This window comes from Chrysemys picta, chromosome 8, assembly GCF_011386835.1.
Source record: "Chrysemys picta bellii isolate R12L10 chromosome 8, ASM1138683v2, whole genome shotgun sequence".
NCBI lineage: Eukaryota > Metazoa > Chordata > Testudines > Emydidae > Chrysemys > Chrysemys picta.
Genome location: NC_088798.1, coordinates 2,907,068 through 2,923,869, shown reverse-complemented (window position 1 = coordinate 2,923,869; position 16,802 = coordinate 2,907,068). Strand labels below are relative to the sequence as shown.

Sequence of the window (16,802 nt, the reverse complement as noted above, 5' to 3'; positions counted from 1 at the left end):
GTGGGTGTCTGGCTCTCTGCACCCCATCATGGACCCGGCCGCGGGGTCCCGTTCTCTGTACCTACAAGCTCTGTTTTAGACCGTGTTCCTGTCATCTAATAAACCTCTGTTTTACCCGCTGGCTGAGAGTCACGTCTGACTGCGAAGTGGGGGGTGCAGAACCCTTTGGCTTCCCAAGGACCCCGCCGGGGCGGACTCGCTGGGGGAAGCGCACGGAGGGGCATATGCTGAATGCTCCCAGGAGAGTCCCAGGAGGTGAAGCCGTGTGAGCTTCTTGCCCTGAAGACGGTCTGCTCCGAGGGAGAGGAGGCTCCCCAGAGTCCTGACTGGCTTTGTGGGGAGCAGTTCCAGAGCATCGCCCGGGGACTCCGGGACACCAGACACCTACGCTGGCCTGGTACCCACCCCCGGGCACACCCCTGCACCCAGGGGGCCCCTGCCTTTCCCATCTCGTGCCAAGCACGTACGTTGGGCTGGGCTGGTGCCCACCCCCAGGCACGATAGAGCCGCCCTGCCAGCAGGGAGCTCGCTGCCTACAGCCCGAGGCAGGGTGGGCAGACAGGGGGCAGGACGTTGACCCCATGCTGAGGGTGGGGTGCAGAACCATAGACCCAGAGGGTTAGACGGGACTGCCAGGATCATCCTCTCTCCTCTCAAAAACCACCAGTGAAGAAGCTTCCAGGACCTCCCGAGGCCCCTGCTCCAGGGGCCGACGGGCCGACGTGGTTAGGACGTTTGTCCTGAGATTTAACCGAAGTCTGCTGTGCCGTAGTCTAGGGTTACCATATTTTAAGTGTCCAAAAGGAGGACACTCCACGGGCCCCGGCCCCGCCCCAACTCCGCCCCGCCCCCTCCCCTGGACGCTTCGTCCCCTGCCCCTCCCCCTCCTCTGCTTCCCGCGAACATTTGATTTGCGGGAAGCCTGAAGCAGCAGGCAAGCTGGGGCGGGGGGGCGTGAGGAGGCGCGGCCCAGTCCGCCCCCCCCGGCCGAGCGGCTCTGGACCCGGCATCTCCCGCCCAGCTTGGCTCAGGCCCTGGGGCACTGGCCGCCGACCCCGGCCCTGAGCACCACCGCCCCTGGCCGAGCACCGCCCGGCCCCGCACCGCCGGCCCCCGACCCCGGCCACCACCGCCCTCGGCCGAGCACTCCCGGCCGAGCACCCCTGGCCGAGCACCCCCGGCCTGGCTCCGGCCCCCGGCTGAGCACTGCCGGCCCCGGCCCCCGGCTCCGCACCGCCGGCCCCAGCCCGGCCCCTGGCCAAACACCGTCGGGCCCCACACCGCCGGCTGCAGCCGAGCACCCTGGGCCCCGGCCCCGCACCGCCCGCCCCCGGCCGAGCACCGCCGGCCCCGGGCCTGGGCTCTGGCCCCGCACCGCGGGCCCCGGCGGCTCCGGCCGAGCACTGCCGGCCCCAGCAGCTCTGGCCCCCGGCCGAGCACCGCCGGTCCCTCCCTCCCTATTTTCCCGGACATGTCCGGCTTTTGGGGATTTCCTCCCAGACAGGGATTTGAGGCCCCAAAAGCCGGACATGTCCGGGAAAATCCGGAAGTATGGTAACCCTACGTAGTCTGAGCCCGTCGCCTCTCGTCCTGCCCTCTGGGGCCAGAGAGAACGAGTTTCCGCCAGCTTTTCTAGGGCAGCCTGTCAAGTATTTGAAGACCGGCCACTCTCATGTCCCCCCCCCGCCTCCGGATCCTTTCTCTACAGCAGTGACTGTGACGAACTGGGCCTGTTCTTACTGGGGTGTGTGAATGCTGACAGGGGAGTGTGGCTAGGATAGTCTGCATTGGGGGATGGGAGTCTGCCCGAAGGCGAATACCTGAGCGTGTAACATGAGAACCCAGCAAGGGGTTGGAGGCCAGGTGACACCTTGGCCCGGGAAACTGAACAAAGGCGGTGGGAGGGGTCGCTGAAGGCAGAGTGCTGGAAGCGAGCTGGAGAGATGGCTGAAGGCAGAGATGGCTCTGACCCCCCAAAGGGGGGTGGGCTGGGATGCCCTGGGACCCAAAGCTGGACCTAACTGAGGGGGGCCCTGTTGTCTGTGCCTGCAAGACCTGTCTTGGACTGTATTCCTGTCATCCAAATAAACCTTCTGCTTTACTGGCTGGCTGAGAGTCATGGTGAATCGCAGGAAGCCGGGGGTGCAGGGCCCTGAGTCCCCCAATACTCCGTGACAGTGACCAAAATTGGACCCAGTTCTCCAGCTGAGGCCTAACCAGCGCCGGCACAGCGGTACTGTCACCTCCCGTGACTTGCAGGCGCTGCCTCGGCTAATGCAACCTACAATTGCATTTGCTTTTTTTGCAACGGCCTCGTGTTGCTGACTCATGCTGAGGTTGCGATTTGCTCCCGCATGGGCTGGAAGGGAGCAACAAACAGGCTGGGGCCGGGCGCATCCTGACACTGTGTCTCTCTGTGTGCGCACACCCAGCCAGGTGTGTACGTACATGTGTGTAACTGACCATGTGTGTGTGTGTGTACCCAGCCACGTGTGCCTGCACGTCAGTGTGTGAGTGATCATGTGCCTGTATGTTTGTGTGTGTACCTGAGTCTGTATGTACGTCTGTACCTCACCACACGTGTGTGGGCACCAACCACATGTGTACCTGACTGTGTGCGTGTGTTGTGACACACTGTTACGCCCAGTTGTTTTGAGGACAAACAGTCCCACCCCCGGGCCCACTTTTCCTGTCCCTGCTCCGGGGCTGGGTGACCACAGCCCGGGCGAGTATTTCGGTTGTAACGCCTCCAGGCAACGGCCTCCCCGCCGCAGAGTAAACAGGAAGTGCCTGACTTGCCACAGCAGCGATGTCAACAAGGCCGCGAACGCGCTGGGGGGAGCAGGGCGCCAGGGGCCCAGCAAGGCCATGAATGCGCCGGGGGGAGCAGAGCGCCAGGGGACCGGCACGGCCGCGAACGCGCTGGGGGGAGCAGGGCGCCAGGGGACCGGCACGGCCGCGAACGCGCTGGGGGGAGCAGGGCGCCAGGGGCCCAGCAAGGCCATGAATGCGCCGGGGGGAGCAGAGCGCCAGGGGACCGGCACGGCCGCGAACGCGCTGGGGGGAGCAGGGCGCCAGGGGCCCAGCAAGGCCATGAACGTGCCGGGGGGAGCAGAGCGCCAGGGGACCGGCACAGCCGCGAACACGCCCGGGGGAGCAGGGCGCCAGGGGCCCGGCACAGCCGCGAACGCGCCGGGGGGAGCAGGGCGCCAGGGGACCGGCACAGCCGCGAACGCGCTGGGGGGAGCAGGGCGCCAGGGGCCCGGCACAGCCGCGAACGCGCCGGGGGGAGCAGGGCGCCAGGGGACCGGCAAGGCCATGAACGCGCCGGGGGGAGCAGAGCGCCAGGGGCCCAGCACGGCTGCCAACACCCCCGGGGGCGGGTCAGCACAGATGGGCCCTGCCACTGACGCAAGGCCCTGGTGCTGGGGTGGCTCGGCGCGCTCAGGGACCCTGCGTGGGCCTCCAGCCCCCTCAATCCCAAGCTGGCTTCCCCCACGGGTGCAGAGTCCTCAGTCCAGCCACCCCCTGGCTCCCCTCTGCAGCCATTGGCGCCCCACTCCCCCAGGGCTGGATGGGACCGCGCTGGAGCCGAGCAACCAGCCGGGTGACTGGTGGTGGAGAGACACCCCTCCCCCCGCTACAGCCCCCCAACAATGGCATGGCCCCTAGCCCTCTCCCATGGGGCCCAGCACCCCCTGCCCCTCCCACCTTGGCACTCCCTGACCCCCGGTGCAGCCCTAACCTCACCCCACCCCCAGCTGCCAAACCCTCCCCCCGCTCCCAGGGACGGGCTGCCCCCACTGGCCTCCCAGCGATGCTCCTACACTGCCAGCCCTGCCCAGGGCAGGGAGGGGACCCAGGGTTATTTGTGTGCCATGCCATCACAGGTCGCAGCCAAACAGGGGGAACTGGGCACCCGTGACATCTGTGGGGGAGGCACTGGAGTCCAGGCTAGTACCGCCAAACCCTGCCTGCCACCCACGGCTGGCGAGGGCATGGCTCTCCCCGGGTGCCCATCACCACAGCATTTGGGGGCCGAGCAGGACAGTCACGACAGCAGGTAAAGGTACCTGGGCCCACACGGCCCTGGAGACCAGGCCCTCCGCGCTCTGGGCAGGGGCACCATCCAGACGGATCCAGCTTCGCTGCGTGAAATCCCTTCCAGCTGCAACGTCCGTCCTCGGAGCCAGCGATGCCCCGGGAGCCGGGCCTGGCTGGGGGCTCGGCCCAGCAGCTGCATTTGCTGCAGGCTCAGAGAGGGGGGCCGTCCTGAGTGCCCCACAGGGAAATGCCCCACAACCGAGTGACAGGGTCTAGGTCAGGGCCCTCGCTGGGGTCCCTGACATGGGACCAGACAGCGGGGGGAGGGGCACCAGGGGCCCTCATGGACGGGAATGGGTGCTGCACAGGGTCCATCCCCCACCCCAGCCAGCTGCAGAGGGCGAATGCAGATCTCCCCAGCACTGGGGGCAGGGCCTCGTGGGACGGGTCCGTGCACACATCACAGCCAAAGCTGCCCTGGAAGGGGGCATGGGTTCCTTCCCCCGCCAGACGGATTGTTCCACGCGCCGGGGCCCAACCGTCACCTCGCGCACCGGCACTTTCCAGGGCACCTGACACCCATTTCCCCTCCTGCTTCTTTCCGCTGAGCAACGCTTCACGTGGTGCCAGCCGCCCGCGCCAGGGAAATCCTGCTGAGACAGACCTGCCCCGGCCGCATCACAGCAACCACAGAGCCGGGCGCCGGGGGAAAGCTGCCAGCGGAGAGAATGATGAGTGCAAAGGCTCCCGCGAGGGCCTGCTCGGGGAGGGCTCCCATCCGGGTCTGATGGCACCGGGACTCCATTAGCCACGATGCACCCAGCCCTGCTCAGACCCACTGAGGCATGCAGCCAGTCCAGGAGCACAGAAATGCCTGCTCCTCCACTGAGTGGTAGCAGGCGCCCGGGGCCTCGTGGCTTCCCAGCGCAGGAGAAATCTGTGACGCGGAGCCAGGGTGTATTCAAAGTGCAATTGGCTTATTTACCCACATGCACCCGGCCTGGACCAGAGCGGGTCACAATCAGCATGTGGGGAAATCCCAGCTCCCAGGGGGCAGCTTCATTGAGCTGCGACTAATCAGAGCCCAAGGCAGAGAGTAACGCTGCCGCGGCTTGCACAGCTGCCTCTGCACAGAACTAGGGCCTCACCCCGCAGCTTGTCTGCCCAAGACTGAGCACTTGCTCACGCATTTGGCAGACTGCGTAACAGCGCCCACCCCCCCGGCAACGCCTGCCATGACCATACACACGAGAGCCCACGTGGAACGTGCTGGCTTCAGAAACGTCACAAGGCAATGTCCTAAGGACATGGGGCGGCTGTAGTTGAAGAGATCGATCATTGGTCCAGCCAGCCGAGGGGGCAGTTCCCCACCCACAAATGCGCCTCGTCCCTAGGCAACGCTCTAGCAGGGGGAGCATTTCTCTTGGCTCGTTTCATGCAGGGGGAGCCAGGCTGGAATAGCCGGGGGCTGCGGGTCGGGAGTGAGGGGCACCGGCAGAGCTGGGGTGAGGGGAGCCAGGCTGGGCTAGCAGGGGGCTGCGGGTCGGGAGTGAGGGGCACCGGCAGAGCTGGGGTGAGGGAGCCCAGGGCTGGGCTAGCAGGGGGCTGCGGGTCGGGAGTGAGGGGCACCGGCAGAGCTGGGGTGAGGGGAGCCAGGCTGGGCTAGCAGGGGGCTGCGGGTCGGGAGTGAGGGGCACCAGCAGAGCTGTGGAGACCCACGAGCTGGGTGTTGTGCGGCTCTGTGCATGGCTCTGCCGCAGCCCCGAGCAATGGATGAATTCACCTCCGAATGTCGGACAAATGGCAAGCCAGGCTCTGTGGCCAGCAAACAATGGGGGCTAAGGGGTGGCCCTCGAGGCAGGCGGGGGGCTGCGCTGGCAGCCTAATGCCATGCTCCGGCTCCCAGCAGGACGCATGGGCAGGGGGCAGGCAGCAGGCTGACGCAGACCCCCAACGGGGCCGCCCCGGGCTGGGGGGGGGGGGAGCAGAAGGGCTCTGCTCCAGCAGGGTCGGGGCAGGACTCGAGGAAAGGGATAAAGGAGCCGGGTAAAGCTGGTTTCCAGGGGCCAGCGTGTCCCTAAGGAGCCTTCTTCATGGGGGGCTCCTCAGCCACTGGCCTCTGGCCTGCCCCTGGGGCCCGGTGCCCAGGCCAGCGGGGGCCTGTCAGCCTGGCTGCTCTGTGAGCCGGCAGGGTCATTTGGTCTGATCTCCAGGCCCAGAGCCGGGCCCCGGCCTATGGTACTGCCAGGCAGCTCTGCCCAGCCTGGCGTGCTGGGGCACAGAGTCCTGCCTGGCCATGTCTTGTGGTCATGCTGGTCACGTCCAGCCCTCCTCAGTCAGTGGGAGGGGGGCCGAATGACATCCCCGTGGGGTAGTTCTCACGCAGGCACCCCCGGGCGACAGAGCCCCTTCCAGCGGGGAACCCATGGCTACATCTTCAGGGCCCCCCCAGCCTGCCAGCGTCAGTGAGGGGAGAATCAGGCCCTTTGAGCGACTCCTGACTGCACCGGCGCAGGCCCCATGGCTGTTGGGAGCAGCGTTTCGGTGGAACAGAAACTCCGGCGTCAGCATGTTCTCCGGGGCCTCCTCCTCACCGCCAGCCTGCTCTGAGCCACTCTCTGAATCAATCAGCAAGCGAGAGCAGCTCGCAGTCCGAGGGGGAAAATCTCCCTGCGCCTCGGAAAGCCGCCCCCCTCCTCTCCCCTCCCTGGCCCTGCCCTCGCAGACCCGTGCCCTCGCTGACTCTGTTCCGGCAGAGCCAGGGCTGCCCGCCGGCTCCTGCTGAGAGCAAGCCCCCCCGCCCTGGGTGCTGTGCAGAGGGACAGGCAGCCCCTGCCCCAAAGAGCTCCTCAGAGTAGGAGGGGAAACTGAGACACGGGGAGGGGGAACAACGTGCCCAAGTTCCCCCAGCAGGCCAGTGGCAGAGCCAAGAATAGGAGCCAGATCTCCGGAGGGCCAGCCCAGCGCTCTGCCCATTGTGCATCACTGCCTCTCTGTCAGCGCCTGCTCTCAGCCCTCCCCCACACTGCAGAGGCAACCTCAGCTCTGCTTGGAGCCGGGAGCAGCCCGGGCGGAGGGGTGCATCTCCCAAGAGGCCAGGGCATCGCCAGCCTGCTCTGGAGACCGGCTGCAAGGAGCAGTCTTGTGCCTCGGTTTCCCCTCCACTCTCCACGCTCGGTTGGCTCCTGTGGCCAGACAGAGCAGGGACTGCCCCGCCGAGCAGGGTGGGGAACACCCCACTGCCACCAGAGAGCTTTATGCAGGGCCTGATCCTGACCGGCTCCCACTTGGTGCTCAGTGCCTCACAGGGTCGGGCCCGGAGAGCGGCTGGCCTGGCCAGATATGTTGAGGTTTCTTAGGCCAAAGGGTGACCCCGGTGGGTTGCTCCCGACTCGGCCTGGACATGACCAACCTGCCGCGTGGCCTGCCAGCCCCTCAGTGTCAAACATGGGGGGCTGACGTGCCCCATTTTGCACCTTGGGAACTTTCCACATGACCTGCCTGGGACCCACAACCCCCCTGCGCTTGGGGCCCAGGGATGAGAGGCTCAGCTCCCTCCCCCGGGGGGCAATGACCCCCCAAAAGATGGGATCCCCGGCGCTGAGTCCCAGCGCAATACAGATGGCACCCAGCTCCTCCCGTACCCCCTTGCCTCTCCTCCCACACCTGCCAGCCTGCTCCTCTCGTTTGTGCTGCCAGCGGCTGGCTCTGTCCCCTGGCCCTCCCCTGGCCCTTGGCGCCACCTCTCGTGCCCCATCTGACGCTGAGCATGAGTGGCGCTCGCCTCCCAGGGCAGGCCCAGCGGGGCCCAGCCAGCCAAGGCAGGATTGTTCCCTGCGATCGGCGTCTAACGCTCCAGCCGGTCGAGCCGGCGCCGTCTCAGCCGCAGGCCAACTCCAGAACGATCAGCTCGACTTTTCCCTTCGGGGGCAAGTGAAGCCCTGGGGACACCTGCCCCGCACGGTGCCCTGGGCTGGGTGACGGGGGGATCCTGGCTGCCTGTGGGGAGAGGCCCGTCTCCGGGGGGCCGGCGGAGACACAGGCTCGCCTCGGGTCCCGGTGGACGGCTCAGTGGAAATGAAAGCCGCCATCCCCGCTGACATCAACTGGCAGCGGAGCGGGAGCTCACCCTGCCGCTAGCCAGGCCAGCCCCAGGCTGGGCCACGCCCGCCGCCCGTCAGTCTACGGCTGCCAAGCCGGCACCTTCCCGGCCACGGATGCCTCGGCCTGGACGTGGCAGTTCGAGCCAGGCCCTGTTGAGCAGCCGGCGGGCGTTTCCCTGAGCAGGCCCTTTGGCCCAGGCGCCACCAGAGGGGAAGTGACGGTGGGTTTGGTGTTGCGCTGCCTCGATGCGGCTCTGGCTGCGCTGCCCGGCAGACCCGCGACCAGGTCCTCCCGGGCTCTTGCTGCCCCAGACGCGCCCGGCTCAGCCTTCCGGCGGCACGTTCTGCCCTCTCAGCATCCTCACCATCGCCCCAAGGGATCCCCAAGCCGGAGCTGTGGCACGGTGCAGAGCCCGTCCCCGCCTCCAGCCTAGGCACCACGGACATGTGGGCGCAGCTCTGCCGCTAGCAGAGGGGGGGCGGACAGACAAACTCCTTCTGCCGGGGCCGGGGGGCTGCACCAGCACAGACCCAGCCGTCAGCCAGGAACCTGGAGGAACTGCCAGCAATGCCCTGCCTCACCCGGAGCGGGCCAGGTGCCCGCGGATCTGCCCTGCCCCATTCCCCGTGCCCAGCTCCACTCCTGACTCCACCATCCCTTTCCCCCACCCCCAGGCCGGCTCCCAGGCCGCCACAGGGTTAGGAGCCCAGCTGAGCGGGCAGCACGGGGGATGCCCCTATGCCCAGGGGAGCTGCTTGCCTAGATGGTTACGCCAGCCTGGCAGGGGCTGGGGGAGGGAAGCGCACACTGCTTTAATGTCAGCCTGGGGAAGGAACGCGGGGAGCGTCCCAAGCGCGTCACCAGTGCACCAGGTGTGAATGTAAACTCCCCCAGCAAAGGTTACCGCGCCACCCGGGCGCACTCACCTCATCCCCACCCCCGCCCACAGACGGGGCCCTTTGCAGCAAAACAGGAAGTGCTGGGGAACGGCGCTGACCTCACTGCGCTATTATTAGCTCCCCGGCTCGCTGAGTGGGGCACACGCGGCTGTTTACATGCGTCTGCCCCACACCAAGGCCTGTAGGGAGCTCCCAGAATTCCCAGGAGGGAGCCCAACAGCCTGCTTGTTCGGGGCGCCCAGACGCTGCGGTGACGGGCGCGTTGGCAGGGACCGGCTCTGTGGAAGGCCGCTTGGGGCAGTGAGGGTCAGGAGGTGCCCTGATATGCCAAGCGGGGGCAGCTGAAGGGCATCCCACAACCCAGCTGTGCCCAGCAGAGCTCTCCAAGAGGGGTGCGGCCGCGGCGGACGATCACCGGCTAAGAACTCCGTCCCTCTCGCCGCAATGGGGTCACAATCCCAGGGAAGTGCCTGGCTCCCAGTCTCTTGACCAATGTGGTCGCCCAACCCCAGGGAGGCAGCGCCCCCAAACCATGAGAACGCGCGTGTTCGGGGCTCTTCGCCTTCTGCTTTCGGAGCCTTTCGGGGTCACTTGCACCTGGTTTTCTGCAGTCACGGGGGCTAGAAACTTGTTTCTTTTTAAATGAAAACTGTGCCTCTGCTGTGATCACGGGACTCCAGGAGCTGGGGCTTCAAGGAAACCACCCTGTGACGGGGTGCGACTCGTCACGCTAGCGCCTCCTGCTGGCTGTCCCGGAGATTAGCCCTGCTAGCCAGAGCACCCTCTTCCTGGTGATGTCTCGCCACCATCAATTCTCCTCCTGGACCCATGCGGCGTCCTCTCAGGACAAAGCCCCCCAGTTGTGCCCCACCCTGTGCTCTCCCCTTCCGCGGGGAGGTGCCACCATCTGACACTCCAGCCCCTTCCTCAGTGGTGAGTGGGGGGGGGGAACCCAAGCCTGTCTACTCATCCGGGTCCCAGCCCAGGGACCCTGTAGATAGCAGCCACACACTGTAGCCCTGCCAACCGCTCAGTCTACTTCCCCGGGCCGCTCCCAGCACCTTCTCCGCCCTTATCTCAGGGCCTCAGCATGCCAGGCTTAGCAGCCAGCCAGGAGCTCGCTCGCTCTCCCCTGATCCCACCCAGCGCTGCTCTGTCCAAGGCAGCCAGTCCTCCCTCCTGGAGCTCCAGGGAGCAACTAAAGCTGCTCCACCCAGCAGCCCTTCTTATGTAGGTCTGCCTGGCCCTGATTGGCTGCTCCTCCCAGCCCCTCTCCTATTGGCTGCTTTCTGCGCCGCCTCCTTAGGGTCCCTTAACCCCTTTATAGGCCAGTGTGTGGCAGATGCCCCATCACACACTCGCTGCCCAAAGAGCTGGCACCAGGGGCACAAAGCTCTTCCTAGGTGCTGATACCCACTAGCATTGGTAGGGCTGGTGAACCCTGGCAGGCAAGAGAGTTGGGGGAGGGGATTTGTAGGAAAAGGGGCTGCCCCTTCCTGCGCTGGGTCCCAGTGCGAGAGGGATTTGGGAACGGGCTGACGGAGAGAAATGGGGCGAGTTCACTGTCCCTGCTCACTGGGAAACTAGCGGGATTCAAGGCAGGGAGGATCCGCTTCCTCCTTACTGTCCACTTACTGAGCTGTCTGCCTGGCATGCTGCCCCCGTGCCGGGCCGGCGTGCTGGGCTGCTGCTGACCTTTCCCCGAGCTCCCCACCACGACACCCGGGCCAACGGAGAGCCCAGTGGGGGGCGATCGACTCGTTCCTTCCAGTGTGCCTGAGCCGCCAGGCCCCCCGCAGGGCCTCCCCACTGGTCCAGACACAGCTCAACCCTTCTGGGGCGTCTCTCGTCTGGCCAGTTCCCTGTTCCGCTCCGGGCACCGCACAGAGGCAGCGCGGGCTGGGGCTCCCGGCACCGCGCCATGCCGCACGCTTGGCTCTTGGGGAAATCTGCCTCCAGGTTTGGATGCTGAGCACTTGAAAATCTGGCCCTAGGTCCTGCTCAGGGTTTGCCACTTCTGCGCCGGTGCCCAGCCAGGTAGTTTAAGAGCCTCGCTCAGGGGAGACTCGGCCGAGGCCGGAGTGCTCAGCACCGGAGATTATAAGCTCTGCGGGCAGGGCCCACCCCTCGCTGCACAAGGGAGCCCGATCCGGAGCAGCTGGGATCCAGTCAGTGCTGTCTGGTTATCGCAGGCGGGGCTGTACGTGAGCACTGTCCGTTTGTGCCCTGAGCCAGGCAGGGCCCTCGGGCCAGGGGCTGACTTCACGCTGCTGCGGCTATTCATTCCGGCGCGTCCTAGCTTCTGCCAGCGTTCTCCCCGGCGTCTCCCCGTGCGCGGCTGTGAGGGTCACAAACCCCCACCCCAGCACGGCCTCCGAGCCAATTCCCGCAGGCCCTGTCCTGTGCCCGTAGCGAGCAGCTGGGCAGTGGGGCGAGGCGGACAGCGGCTCAAAGAGCCAGGGAGCCCCCAGGGCCTGGGCATCAGCCGAACGCACCATCGCCTGCCGAGCAGAGACTGTCCCCGGGGTTACAAGCGGCCAGGCTAAGCCAGGAGGGGCCCAGATTCTCCTTGGGCCTCAGGCACAACCAGCGAGGAGAACGGGCTGCGGGGCGGGCGCTGGCTTCTCCCGGGGAGAACAGGAGCGCGGAGAGCCACAGGCCGGGCTGGGTCTGGGCGCTCAGAAACAGAAACCCCGTCCCGACGCCGTGCGAGAGCTCAGGCCAGGGGCCTGACTGCGTAGGAACGGGCCTGGCGGGGAACTTGGTCACTGCCCCAGCAAGCGCAGCCCTCGGCCCTGCAGCCTGTGTCTGAGGCCTAGGCACCAGCACTCAGGGCAGGGCGCCCCGAAGGTGGGAGACGGAGGCGGTGGAGCTGGTCTCTTAGGCAGCACGTCTCGCTCTCCCCCTGCCCCGTTGGGCTGCGAGTCCCTCCCACCTTGCAACCGCCAGCCTGATGGTCTTGTTCAGCCAGGGAGCAAACGGCCTCCGAGGCGCCCAGCTCTGACCCCCTGGCTTCCAGAGACAGGCAGCCCGGGCCATGGCCAGTGAGCCCCCCCGTGCCACGCTGACCTACGGGCCAGGAGCTGCAAGCCCCACGCCCCCAGGGCAGATAACATGGCGTCTGCATGCTGAGCCTGCAGCGCCCAGCTCTGATACGGGGCAGCTCCCGACTTACCCCGGCTCCGTGAGGGCAGAATCGGACCTAAGCCGCCCCCTGCAGCCCCCAGAGCTCCTGCCCGGGGCAGCCCAGGGCTTGTGCCTGGTGTCACAAGGCCTGGTGCAAAGGCTGTTCGACTCCAGTGAGCTCTGGATCCGGCCCCAAACGCCTGAGACTCTCAGCCCCTCTGTCCACAGCCGGCACATGGACTCGCTGTCACCCCCACGAGGCAGGTCTGAGGGGAAAGGAGGCCACAGCCACATCCGAGAGCCCAGGGCCAGGCGCCGATCCGCTCCCCCGGGCAGCCGCTTCGGTGGCCGGGCCTGCCCCAGGGCTGCTCCACACAGGGCGGGGTGGAGACAAGCAGGCTCTGGCTGCTCCGTTCTGGCCCCGAGGGGCTGGGAGCTGGGCTCTGCCTTCTCCTCCAGCCACGTTTCCATACTGTGCTCGTCCCGCAGCACCCGAGCGCCCAGGCAGCGTGGAACCCGGCCTCGATTTCCCCCGGGGGCCCACAACCACCACGCAGGCAACGTATCCAGAACACTGGCTCTGTGGGGCTGGGACGTGGTCGCCAACCAGCCTGTAAAGCACCTGGCACGTGGGGGGCTCCTCAAGTCGTCCCGGGATCCCTGCTGCCCACCGTGCCCGTGTCCCACCCAGCGTGATGGCTCTAGCCCCATCCCCCAGCCAGCGCTCGGGATCGCGCCAGGCAGCTGCGAGGACAAACCAGGGCAAAGGAGACAAAGTCAGCACGGGTCTTTTGTCAGATCAAAGGGGCCCGGCCCCCGAAGCCGGCGGGGAGGGGACCAGGAGCCAGCTGCACAGAACAATGCCCCACTCGGTACCGCATGGCGCAGCCCGGCTGATACCAGCCCACCCCCCAACTCCTCCACCAGGCCCACGACCTGACTGCTAGGCCACGTTCCCTCCGGGGGCTGCCATGGGAACCAACCAGCCAGGGCTTAAAACCTCGCAGCGGGGGGACAGACACGGACGACCCCCTCCACCAAAACCCCGGCTCGGCAGACAAAGGGCCGGCTGGTGCAGGGGCCGCGGGGCCCGTCCGCACGCTGCAGCTGCCTGGCTGGGCTCCTTTGTATCGGCAGGGCCCAGTTCACTTCCTTAGCAGCAGGTGTCCGGGCACAAAGAGCCCCCGCACAACAAGCCCCCGGGGGGGCTGAATGGGGCCTTGGCTCCCCTCCCGGGCAGCGCAGGGTGAATCGAAGCCGGGGCTTGGAGAGGGGCTGCTGCACTCCAGCCTCCCGCTGGGTGCACGCTGGGGGCCCAGCTGGGCCGAGCTACGAGCACCCCCCTCCCAGGACCTGGGGCCTGGGCTCTCTTGGAGGGGGGCTCAGGGAGCAGCCCAGGGCGACAGCCCCCCCCAGGGCGGGGGATCTACGCTGGGCGCGTTCCCTGCTCCCGAATGCTCGGCCAGGGGGGATGAAGCCGGAGGCGGTTCTCATAAGGGATCCCGCCGGCATCTGCAGGCGCTGGCGCCGGCCCTCGTGCCTGTTGCGGGGGCCTTGGCTGATCTCCGGGACACCTCAGAGGGTCCCAAGGACCCCTCCGCCCAGCTGCCCCAGTCTTCCTCTCACCTTAGACATCAACCCGCTGCCTGGGGCCAGATCCTGCTGGGGGACCCTCCAGGGGAGAGGCCAACCCGCTCCTCGCCATCACCGCCCCGCCCCAGGCCACGTGCCCTGTCTGTCAAGGGGTTTGCCCAGGCACAGCTGGCAGGGGTCAGGGCACGGCCTCCCGGGGCCAGGGCCGAGCTGTTTGGGGCCGCACGGCGCGTGGGCAGAGAGCCGCGGAGGAGGAGGATCACAGTCACGGGTTCCCCACCCCAGCCAGCTCCTGGGAACAGAGCCAGCCCATGGGGCGGGAGGGGACTCACCTGCAGCGCCTCGCAGACCAGCTCCACGCTCAGCGCACCCGTGAGGAACTCGACGCACAGCTGCAGGAGACACAGAGAGACAGACAGACTGTGGGGGCGGTGAGAAGCCACCGTCACTCCCCCTCCCACACCGAGCGCCGCCAGGAGATCCCCACCACGGCTCTGACATGCACCGTTCCAGTCTGACTCAGCACCGTGGGGAGGCTGGCAGAAGGGGGAGTCCCCAGCCCCTCACCGGGGCCCCTCTGCCAGGTGGATCCGGGGGAGTGTCACGGCGTAGGCCTGGCGTGACGTGGGGGCCTGAGCCCGGGGGAGGCTGCATTTCGTGGAAGACGGGGCAGGGTGGTGAATACGGCCTGGGAACGGTTGTGCCCACTGAGGCAGGTAAAGGGGTGAGTGAACTAAGCACTAGCCTGGATCTCGGGAACCATCACCGAGAGCCAGAGGGCAGTGGACAGGAAAAGAGGTGGCTGAAAGGAGCCGGCGCGTGGGCTGCCCAGGGATGGTGATCGAGCCAACCGCCCAATGTGGGATGCACTGCAAAATGGCAAGTGTAATGAAAGTTACAATGTAGGCAAAATGGCAAGTGTAATGAAATGGTGAACAGAAGTTACAATGGTACAGTGGATAACTAAAAACAATTTCATTCACATTGGTTCTACACATGAGCCCCGTGCACTGGGCTGGTTGGTTCACAGAGGGAGGCCAGGCAGCACCGGCAGGGATGTGGCACTGTGGCTGGGGGAAATGGGGTTTCAAAGCTCCCCCACCCCAAGATGTACTAAAGGGGGGTGGAGCAGGAGGCTTCTGCTGCGCCGTTCCAGTGGGATGACCTGGTGCGGTTCCTGACCTCTACCCCTCGCAAAATTAATGGGGGGGGGGGTGACTGAAGAGGAACGGCTTGGCCGACCCCGGTGTGACAGAGTGGAACTTTTCATAATATTTTGTATGACTTGTGTGTGTGCCTCAGTTTCCCCGATGTGCTGCCTGGGTAACTAGGTGTGTGTGGGGGGGTTGTTTCCTTTGCAGAAACAAGAGCCAGGTGGGGGTGACGTCTAGCTGGCTTGGCCCTGGCCCAGATAATAGCCCAGCCATTGGGGTCCTATCAACTGACGCCCCTGGCCCTCTGCAGGACACCAGCCAGTTCTGGGTCCTCTCCCAGAATGTCCAGGACGCCCCCATGCTGCCAGCTGGGAAATCCCCCGGGCCCCGGGAACATCGCCCCACAGCATTGCTGCTCGCGGGACACATGCAAACCAAGACGGGGAGTGCCCCGAACTTGGGCCAAGGTCGTAGGTGGCCAGGCCAGAAGGGACGTCTGGGCTCAGCCCCCTGCCTCCAGCCCCAGAACCTGGGGTGGGACCGACGCACGTGCAGGAGGCAGTGCTTCCTCGGGGCTGGGCCCAGCCTGTGGAACTACAGACCAGGCCAAACCTCCCCCCTGGTGCCGGCGCAGGGCTCCGACCGGCCTACACCCAGAGCGCTTACAAACGCCAGCCCTTCCAAAACAATCCACCCCACTGCACGCCCACTTCTCCCTCTGGGGACAGCTCGAGCCCCTGGGCAGCCACACCTTCAGCGCACGCCCGGAAGGTGCCCGGGGAGTAGTGTGAGCTGAGAACGACATGGCCCAGAACAGAACGAGTCTGCTCCTGCCTGCGGGCGCCTGGCTCCAGAGTTCCCGGGTTCACCCCCCACGGGCAGCTCCTGCGGGGGCATTGGCCCATTCACCCGAGCAATTGCCCCAGCCCTTTGTGCCACAGTTCTGCCCTGGCTGTGCCACTGTCCAAACGCTGGTCAACACCGGTCTATGGTCCCGGGTGCTAAAGGCCACGGACTGAACTGCCACTCGCTGGAACCCCAGCAGGGTCGGGGGGAGGGGAGGCGGGGGGCTTAGGAACACAGGCCAGGGCATGTTTGCGGCTTTGTAGCCAGTGGCCCTGACTCCCACTCCTGGCTGGGAGTCACAGCCACCCTCCTTGCCTGCTTCCTTGTGCACCATCACACTGCCCACTCCATGTGCCGCCCACTCTGCCTGGTGCCCTGACTCTGGCACAGGGCACCAACCTGCTTGGATGGGCGTGTCTGGCTCCCTTCCTCGTGGGAGGGCAAAGGAGCCCCATGGAGACCCATCCGGCCTCCCTCCAACCCCTCGCCGCGCCGGAAGCGGTTCACAGTCACGCCTAGTGCGGGTCCCCACTGTGCCGGGACTCTGCTGGGGGCCGAGGCCCCCAGCCACGGATTCCTGGGGGGATCATTAGCAGAGCCATTAAATACATCGCAACAGCCACTCAGCCCCAGAGCCCCTCCCCAGCCCAGCAGCCAGGAGCAAACCCTCCGCGGTCTCAACCCCTGCGAGAGGGGAGCGCACCCAAGGTGCCAATCCCCATCTCTGAGCCTGGGCCCGGGGAAAGACAAGGGCCAGCCAAGGGGGGATCCCCACCCCAGATGTTTAGTGCCCAGCAGGCTGGGGGCGATGGCTCTGGTGGCATTATTGGGCTTGTCTCCTGCCTTGTAGCCCGTCAGCGCCGGCCGTTCCTGAGTCACCCAGGGCACAGGACGCCAGAGACAAGGTCCCGGGAAGGGGAGTCCCGGCGTCACCGTGGAAATTCACCTCCAGCCGACCTCGGACTCCGGAGCAGCCGGGGAAGAGGTTCCTCACGGCAGGCCGATTTCCCAGCCCCAGGCGCTCAGCAGCCCCGCA

The 16,802-nt window shown here is 66.5% G+C and overlaps 1 protein-coding gene across 3 annotated transcripts in view; it reads right to left on the bottom strand.

Annotated features, from left to right (window-relative positions):
- Nucleotides 1–16,802, bottom strand: part of BTBD19 (BTB domain containing 19) — a 63,071-nt gene that overhangs the window by 9,433 nt on the left and 36,836 nt on the right. For 2 of the 3 annotated variants that reach the window (XM_065555338.1, XM_065555336.1), the window contains exon 4: nt 14,099–14,158. The exons of the other annotated variant lie outside the window; for it this stretch is intronic. In XM_065555338.1, coding sequence (XP_065411410.1) covers nt 14,099–14,158 — 60 coding nt within the window. The remainder of the gene's footprint in view (nt 1–14,098; nt 14,159–16,802) is intronic. 3 annotated transcript variants of the gene reach the window in all.